The 9599-nt window shown below is 40.7% G+C and overlaps 1 protein-coding gene across 1 annotated transcript; it reads left to right on the top strand.

Moving 5' to 3' along the window:
* The first annotated feature begins 278 nt into the window (after positions 1–278).
* LOC129209366 (E3 ubiquitin-protein ligase RBBP6-like) lies at positions 279–8996 on the top strand. The gene is made up of 5 exons (XM_054833697.1): positions 279–444; positions 4800–4899; positions 7547–7583; positions 8644–8688; positions 8868–8996. The coding sequence occupies exons 1-5, from the start codon at positions 279–281 to the stop codon at positions 8994–8996; spliced, it is 477 nt and encodes a 158-aa protein (XP_054689672.1).
* Positions 8997–9599: the final 603 nt, after the last annotated feature.

Raw genomic sequence — 9599 nt, 5'->3', positions numbered from 1 at the left:
CTGAGACGAGGAGCCGGGCAGCTACCGCTGCCTTGGCCCAGCTCCATCACTGAGGCCTCCGCCAACCAATTCTACCTGAGACTGCAAGGCCTGGCCATGGCGGAGCGCCACGGCCTCTGAGCGCTACCAGCCCACCCGAGCTCAGCCTGTGCTGTCTTCCCTGGCCCCCTTGGTGGGCCCTTCCCCGTGCTGCTGCAGGCCCTAACCTGGCACAGAGGCCGTGACGCTGTCTGCTGTGGTAGACAGCGTTGCGGAGCAGGCACCGCCTGGGTCCAGCCATGTCGTGTGTCCACTATAAGTTCTCTTCGAAGCTGAACTATGACACAGTCACCTTCAACGGCTTCCATATCTGCCTGCGTGACCTCAAGCGCCAGATCTTTATTCGCGAGAAGCTGAAGCCAGCCAACTGTGACCTGCAGATCACCAATGCCCAGACCAAAGAAGGTGTGTGGGGGCAGCGGGCGTGGGGCCTCAAGGATCACCCGGCTGACAGTGGCACAGACTGCCCTGCAGTGGCCGCTGCCTGCGGGGGCCACGTTCTGCTCTTTGTGGGTCGTCCCCACATAGCGTGAGTCAGCCTGGGGCCCATCCCGCCGGCATGTGGGGGACTGGGAGGGCAAGCCGTACCGGGCATTAAGCGGGGTGGGAAGCCATAATGCGATTTGGCCACAACTCGTAGCTGTGACTTGTGTTGGGAGCCTTACCGAGCTGTTCCTTTGGAGTTGCTGTTCTGACAGCTACCTTCAGATCTGTGTTTTAGACATGGAGCTAGGCATAGAAGAATATGTGGTTGATGTGTGACATGTAGTGCTTACAAAAGTTTTAGTTTCCTGGACTTCTTTTAGGTAAAACGATAAGGAGATTTGGGAGGATATCTTACAATAACAAACCTGAAAGATTTCTCTGAAATCTGGTGGAGAAAGCTGAAAGTGCTAGAAATAGAACAGATGGCTAATTTGAAGGAAAAAAGTGCTTTTGGTGACTTAATTTTGTCTTCAACTTGTTTTACTCCACTGCATTGGAAACCTGGTTTTGTGGCTGTTGCAGAAATTGCTCACTAGCAAGATTTTGAATCAAGACTGTATCTGAGTTATAATCTATGCAGTCCCTTTAAAGCCTTCTTGCACGGTTCTTGTTCTCTGTATCTAAATTAGACTTTGGAATTTCTTGTTCATATAACCTCTTTTCTTCACCAAAGACATTATCATTCAGATGCTGTTGAGCATCATTTCATCATTCATTTCTAAAGGATTTTTTTTTTTTTTCTTGGTACTAACCATGTCAGGGCAGTACTGATGTTTTATGGCAGAACATTTATGGTGAATATACGTAATAAATGTTCTTAGAGAAGTCATAAATTCTTTTAAATCTAATAAATGGTGCTTGATTCTCAGAGATGGTAATGGTTTTGTATTACTTGGTGTGATGTTTCTGTTTGGTAATCTGCCATCTTGATAAGTTTGAATGTGATTAAAGACTTTGGGATATGATTTCTCAGAAATAAAAAGACATGTAAAGTGTTTTCTTTCCTTAAACATCCCATTTCTTTTTTTTCCCCTGTGGTTCTGTGACACTCTTACAACAGTCTTTAACATGTGTACTAATGGTTTTTTTTTTCCCCTCTTCCTGTTTGACATGTTAAAACTTAAACAGAATAATATGTACGCTGCGGTAACTGCAGCCCCAGCCTTTACAGATATTTAAAGTATCTTCAGGAGAATGTCTATGAAGATTTAACAGTACTTCACAAATGCCAGCAGGCTGAATGGCCAACTGGCTGACATCACTCCTGTGATAGTTGGGTCTGTGTAAACAGGGCCTTCAAATGAGAATGTTGGATGGTAGTAAACTGCAATGGAGCCCAATTATTGTCACTAGAAGAAAAAATATTTGAAATAGGCCAAACACATGGATTCTGTTATAGCAGGTGAGAAACAGAAAGCAAAGTTTTAGAATAAAAATTTATGCTCATAAATATGTCACCCCATCAAGTGTTACTCTAATATGCATAATTCCAGTTGTACAAAGTGTGTTGCTTTGTTTTCATACATAATCAGAATCCAGTGAAGAAAAAGTATCTGCTCCACTAGGTGCTGTTAAATGTGGTGTTGCCTAAAGGTGAAGTTAAAGAAGGAATATCTTTCATACTTCAAAGAGCATCAGTCTTGTTTAACAGTGACAAAGTCCTCCTCTATTTAGGTTGTGTTGCGCTTTGACCTTTGTAAAATGAGGATAAAATTTTAAGCTTGGTATGTTAGTGACACAGCTCGTAGAATCATAGAATCATCGAATGGTTTGGGTTGGAAGGGATCTTAAAGATCATCTAGTTCCAACCTCCCTGCCACGGGCAGGGACACCCTCCTCCACTACACCAGGCTGGAATGTTTATGGAAGCTTTCATGAGGGTGTTTTCCATGTGAACACACAAAAATGCCCCAGTGGTTTTCAGAGCAAAGCTAGAGAATACATTTCAGTGTAATATATATGTGTGTCAAATTTTTGGTTTATATGCATAACCGTGAATTTCAGTTTTTATTAATCAGCTATAGGTGCTTAAACTCACCTTCAGAAGATAAAGGAAAAAACTAGACCAGGATATTCTGCCTAAACAGGATATTTGGAATTCTTACATGTGGACATAAAGTATTGGGTTTTTTATACCTTTGTCTGTGCAGAAGTCCTGACTAAATGTTGAAATGATCTTGGAAAGAACAAAGCGAATCTTGAGTGAAGATGGCCTGCTTGTTCAGATTTCTCCAAGTCTCTAACCTTTTACTGCTCGGTAACTTACTTTTCATAATGGAAATCTCGTCATAGAAGCAGTGCCAGTATAAGCAAAAAGTAGACAGGATTTTAAATATCAGTGGAAAGAGTGATGCGATGACTTACTTTAAGATGCTGGGAAGGCAAAATGGATGGTTGGAACCAATTTAAAAAAAAGGAGGGGAGGGTATCCTTTTCCATGCTTACTCTGGAGGCATGTTCTATAAAGGCAGAATTCCCTTCAAAAAGCCTGTACTCAAGAATGGTGCATTTAAACTTGCCTCCTTTTAATTTGATCTGAATTTCTTGACTTGTCTTTTATAATTATAATATAATTTAATGGTCACATAATTTATATGTTCTCACAATATTGTGGAAGAACCGCAAACTGCTGAACTCGGGTTTCTTGAGTACTCTCTCCTGTCCTGTCGCATTCTGACTCAAACCACTTGGAGAATGTGCTATTCTGCTTGTCAGACAAAATATGAAAACTATAAACCCAAAAATGAGACTCTGAACTGGTCTTAGATGAATAGTGTTAAGGAAGAACAGTGCTCTTATAAGACTGTCTCTTGAACTCAGGACTTGCCTGAGTTCAGTGTTGCACTTGACAGTCTTAGTAATGCCACGACATGATGTCTTTGAAAGAAACCCACGCTAACTCTGAATGAATTAATTTGGCCTCAGAGCTGATGTCTGTCTGTCTGTCTACTGGAATGTCTCCAACACTGTGCAAACTTCGCATTTTAGAGACGGCGCTTAAGCAACTTTTAAACCTTGCCCTTCGCTGTGCCATTTTGTGTTGGCAGTGCTAGCATGGGGGATTACTTTGGTTACACCACATAAGACATGAAGGCATCGGGCAGTTTTTATAATCAGATTAACGATTGGAAGTATGTTAGATTTTATTGACTCCTCCTTTCAAAGCAATGTAGGTGCTCTTTTGGAGCCTATATCTATCTCGCTATATAAACATGCAAGAATAGCCTATAAGGCGGCAGATGTCAATGCTTCTCTTCTAATGGTCAACGAATTGTCACAAAATACTAAAAGAGCACGTACTCTTCTTTTTGCATAATACACCTCTTGTGCGTGTTCCAATTGACCTCTGCGGGCTTGCATAATTTATGAATAAATGTATTGGCCGCTGTCCTCGTATATACAGTCTCTTTCTAGGAGAGGTGCTGGCACTTGGAATCTTCTGCAGAACGACCACAATCCTCAGTTCGGCACGGGCGTAGCAAACTCTGGCATTTCAGAGAGTTTCTCTGCTCTGCAAACAGTGAATTGAAAGAATTCACGTCCCTTTGGTTAAGTCAAACTAGGCGATTAGCTGAAGAGGGGAGATACCACTGTAGTTGGAGCCTATTCTGCCCTGCTTGTGAAAGCAAGCTCAAAATAACCCCCCAAAATTTCTGTGATCCAAATTCTAGCACTGCCAGTTTTGTTTCCATTTAAATGTAAAGCACTGAGCAGCTGAGAAGTGTGGTTGTTGATGGATTAAGCTCCAAGAAATCGGCAGAGATGGCAGGGTCTCTTCCGTGTTCTGTCAGTCTTGAGCGCGAGCAGCAGAGGTGACTCGTTTTCAGTGAGCCGCTATGAAAGCAATGGTGCAGAGTTTTCATGCTGTAGCCCGGTGCCTGTTTTGTTGTCACCTGGTTTATGCAGGTGAGACTTGCTGTGGTTTGTTTTTCTCCAGGGATCTATTAGTTTTGTAGCCTAACGGAAGTAAAAGCAACTTAAGCTAGATCAGGAGAGAACCTCGTGCAGACTCTCCTTTAGAGCCCTTTGAGACTATTTTGCTGTTGGCATTCAAACAGTATTAAAAAAATGAAAAAGAGTTTGCTGCTTCTGTTTGGTTATCAAACGTTCTTCAAATGTACCGCTAGTGTGTTGAGACGATAAAAGCGCGATGTTACATATAAAATTGTGCTCTTACATCTGTAAAGGGCTTCTGAAGTGCTATGTAATTACGTATTAGCATACATTCTTACAAACTGACTGCTGTGTTTTTTCTGTATTTATGTTGTTTTCAGAATACACAGATGAGAATGCCCTGATTCCTAAGAACTCATCAGTAATTGTGAGAAGAATCCCTGCTGGAGGAGGTAAAGCTACCAGCAAAAGACATGTTCTGTAAGTATCCATAAAGCATTGGCTTCTTTGTTAGGGGTTTCAGCCAGTTAACTTTTTAAAGGATACTCGTTTACAGAGGCATTCAGATTGTATCTTTCTTGTTCAAGCTGCTGGTAATTTTTGTTGTCATGGGTAGATTTTCATATATCTGTCCCAAAGTAGACTTAGATTTTTAGGCCTTCTGGGGCACGGGGTTCCAATTCCAACAATGGTAACTTTAGGGTGATTCTGTTGGGTTTGTTCAGAGCCAAGGTGTAGATCCTGTTTCCTCTAAGTGGAGAGATTCCTTATTATATGTGTTTGCTTTCATTGCTTTTATAGTAAAGGCAGATACACATTATAGTGTAAAATTATAATTTGTTCCCATCTCAGAAGAGTCTGATTCTCGGTGTTTGACTATTTCTTGTGTTTGGGGGGGAGGGATATGGCAGGTGTTCTTATGCCCCAAATCTGGGGGTTTTGCATACTAGCCGTACAGGAAGGACCAAGGGTGGCCAGCTGGTGAACCACACGAACAAGTTTCCTTTTAGTTTCCTAAAGGCCGTGTCCATCTCAGGCAAGAGGAAAAGAACAACATCCTAAAGTGTATTGCTTTTTGTGCGAGTGTGATGAAGGAATAGTTCATGTAATACTACTTAATCCTTTCCAAACTTGAAACTCAGTAAGCAGTTTAGCATGTTACCAAATGTTAGTAGTTAACTTTCTATGTCTGTTTTTACCCTGAGCTGATATCTGTGCTCCACGTTTAATTCTGTATTCCCAAGATTTCCGGAGGACAGAGAAACAGGGGTATTGATGAAAATTACAGCTATTCAAATACACTCCTGACTACAGGAATATTACTGCCACTTATGTATTCCTAGAGCCCAGTTCTATATCAGCTACATTAGCATTGTTTGAATGGTCGTGTTTTCCAGCCTTCTTAAAGTTACACCTCTCCACCACAATTAGTCGATTTCAGCAGCTTGTGGGTTTGCCATGTATTTGTAACATTGGTTGTCAAAAAATAGACTGATGAGTTACAGTGTGTCTGGGACAAACAGCGCAGCAGCGTCCTAGTACCCATGAAGCATTTGCAAGCAAACCCCCCTCAATTTATGTGGCTCTGCGTGTAAACATTGGGCATATTACTGCAGTAGTTGTTGAAGTGCTTTCAGGCACTCCCTAGTAATTCTGGACACCACAGCATTGTGCTTATAAACATGGCCGTGTTTGGGGGCTAATTTAAATATGTATGCTTAAACATACCTTGCCAATGCATCCTCCATTTCTGGTGGATGGCATCCTCTCCTGCTATTGCAGTGCTGCCCTAAAAGGAGAGGGTCGATGCTGCTAGCATCAAAGATCAAATGGATACCTGTGTGTGAGGATAACGAAAGAATGGCACTGTTGTTCATTGAAAATTAACCAGGCGGATTAGGTCTCTGTTCCTTCAGCTGGAACAATTGCAGAAACAACTGGTAGAGCAGTTAATGTTTGGGAATGATGAATGCGTGCTGTAATGGTGGAGAGGCCTTCAAAAATGTGCTAATCGCCTTGTAGTATGTTCTCCGGGTAAACGGATGAAGAAACCATTATGTGGTAATCTAAAGTGGTTCCTTCTACATCCTCATCTTCGGGAGGTCCGTGGCTGTAATTGCGAGCCTCGGTGGTGTTCTAGCAGTGGCAGGAAGCATGAGCCTTTCTATTTGTCCATCAGTTCCACAGCAGCCTTTGAATTGCCTCCGCTCATGGGACACTTTGGATGATGCATGAATTGTTTGTAACGATATCAACGGTTGCATGTCTGATCCATGATGAGCAGCATGCAGATACAGATCAATGAGTATGTGGAATCTCAGCAAGTTTTCAAATGTAATCAGTATTTCCTAGAACGTCGTAGCATTTTCAAGGTTACCTTAAAAGCAAATTCTGGCAATTAAGACTTTTTTTTTTTTTTTTTTTTTTGGTCACAGGGCTCATAAATCACCCAAAATCTTAGGATCTCCTTTCAGGTGACATTTCTACTACTATTTTTAATCAATATCGCATAGGTAACACATGTAGCATTTTGGCACTTTAATGGCTAAGTATGGTAGACATCTGAACACAGTGCTTGGGCTTCCACAAAGAAACTCTCTTCTAAAGGCTGTGTTGCTGACAGTGGTGTTACTTCTTTGTCAGATGACTGATTTTTTTTCACTTAAGTAAACTTGCACTTCAGAGTGTCTAGCCTATCACTGTTCTTTCTTAGGAACTAGAGTACTCTATCTGGTACCTATTTGTGATACTAGGGAAATACAGATGGGCTAAAGTTACCTTTGTATTTTGATGGTTGATTATTTAAGAACACAAAACTGTAATACTGACTTCATATTTTTGATACGTAGCAGAGACAAAATATCTGAGGGCTTCCACTTTCACTGTTGTGGTCTGTATCCGTAAGTCTTAGAGTAATTGGTGCAAAGTAGACATGGGATATTGAAGGGGTTTTTTTACTTGCACTGAAAGTACCAAGAGGGAACAGTTTATGTATATGAATAACTTTCCACATTCAGTAGACTCTCAGAACATAATGTGTTGATGTTCAGGTTTTATGATCTGTTTTCACTGCTTTATGTTGGGTACGAGTGCTTTAAGTTCTGATCACCTTTATTTCTTCTTCTAGAAGTCGAACTGAGCCAGTGAGTGGAACATCAAAAGCAGTATGTAAAACCACAATTTCACACTTTTTTCTACACACTGCACTTAATTCTAAATCACGTATCAGTTTTCCAAACATTAACTGAATATATTTTCCAGTCAAACATAGTATACGTTGTAAATACAGCGTATTTAATTCAGCATAGTAAAAACTGAGTAACACCATCATTTGCACGGTTCCCATGTGAATATTGGCATTGGTGCCTAGCGATGCATTGTATTTCATATTGAATATGTTAGATTATTTCCTGAATGACTTTGTGTGGCACAGATATTGTAGGATCATTTTTAGATCATGTAGGTTCGAGGTTTGCACAACTGACCATAGTGCCCTGTTCAATACCGGTCTGCCTACACCTAGTCATATGCATGTTTGTATAGCTTGTGTGTGCTTTTTGTTTCTTGCCACAAACATTGTTTGGAGTGTGCCTTTTGCCATTTTCACATTTTATCACTTAGCTTTTGTTTTTAAATGGTTTTTTCCTAACTGGCAAAAAATGGGGGGTTCCAACAAATACCAAACCCAACATATCCCATACATTTTGAGGGCAGTTCTGTGCAGCTAAATGATTCTTTTTCATGTCCTTAACTAGTTGGGCATTTGTTCCTAAAGCTGTATAATTGAAGTGAAATTGTTTGGGCCCCTCTGGGTCCACAAATGTGTTTAATAGGTTGCCATGAATATAAATATTGTTGCTACACAAAGTGGTATTCTCAAGTTCTGCATTGGATCTCTCCACTTTATCTGATGAAGCAGTTAATAGTTTGTCTGCGAATGAAAATATCTGAAAGCCAGTGTACAAATTTTGGCACAAGGTTAGAGCCTTGCCGATCTCCAGCGGGTCTGGGTATTACAGTTTCTTTTCATTAACCACAGAGGCACTCCGAAGCTGTCATAGGTTTGGACTCTGTTTTGAGCAAATACAAATCACAGTAGGTGGGAAATATCTCTTTCAGTGACACTCAGAGGATATAGTGCAGACTTTCAGACTACAGGAGAGGTTAACTATTGCTGTGTTTTGAGTGTGGAACTTGAATATGTATTTAATTTTTTGTGAACAGGTTGATGAGTCTTCTGCACCTACTTCTCTGGCCCAGCTTATGAAGGTATATACAAATTCTTGTCAAGTAATAAAAAATAGTATTTGCTTCATATTTTTAAATCTTAGACTGTGATCTATAGCTGGATAACTGTTGTCATGTGAACAAAATTTTAATATAATTTTTAATAATTTATTTTGACTTTAAAATGTCTGTATACTTTGATACTATTCTGTAACAAGTAGTTCCCAGTGTGGGAAGATAGAAGGGGAGCACCTTATCAGCCCCAACATGATGTTGCAAATTACTCACCTTCAAGACACAAAGAAGAGGCACTTCAGAAGCTGTTTACCATTTTTCCTATGTTGTGTTAATTTTGCATTGGAAACTAAGACAATTTTCACAGAAGAATTTAGTTGGCTGTAAGTTATGGATGTTTCAGGGGGATTTGCAACAGCCAAAAGAGAAGCGTTTCTATCACATGGACGACTGCATGGCTATTTCTGAATTTCTAGTCATTATAGTTATAGGTCCATTCTTTGAATGCTTCACAATTTCATAAATTGTAGTGTATGTACAGTGGGCAACACAATCTGATTTGTTTGAACGCAGACTGTGTAAGTTGTGTAAATGTACCTAATTGCTTGTAGGAATATACCAATGTGCGTGTGTGGCATATTAGCAGTCGTGACCTTCTGAAACTGTGGTAATGCCCTGTTTTCCTATGGAACTGCCTGCATTCTTTCCTCAACTGTGTGTAACTTTGTCTGAGGAAGCACTAATGACTGCACTTTGTGTGAAGGCGTAGCGCTAGCCAATTAAATTTCTAGTCTTTAAAGCTGCACAAATTAGAGAAGGCAGGGCCTCACACAGAGGAGCTAGTTCGTTCTCAAAATAAAGGCTGGAGTTCATTTCCAAGGAAGAGAAATCTCTTCCCCCTGGTAACTTCTCACCCGTCTCACTGCAGAAATTAAATT

Source organism: Grus americana, chromosome 8 (genome assembly GCF_028858705.1).
Source record: "Grus americana isolate bGruAme1 chromosome 8, bGruAme1.mat, whole genome shotgun sequence".
NCBI classification, from domain to species: domain Eukaryota; kingdom Metazoa; phylum Chordata; class Aves; order Gruiformes; family Gruidae; genus Grus; species Grus americana.
The sequence above is the reverse complement of the archived record's forward strand: the minus strand, read 5'-3'. Positions and strand labels throughout refer to the sequence as shown.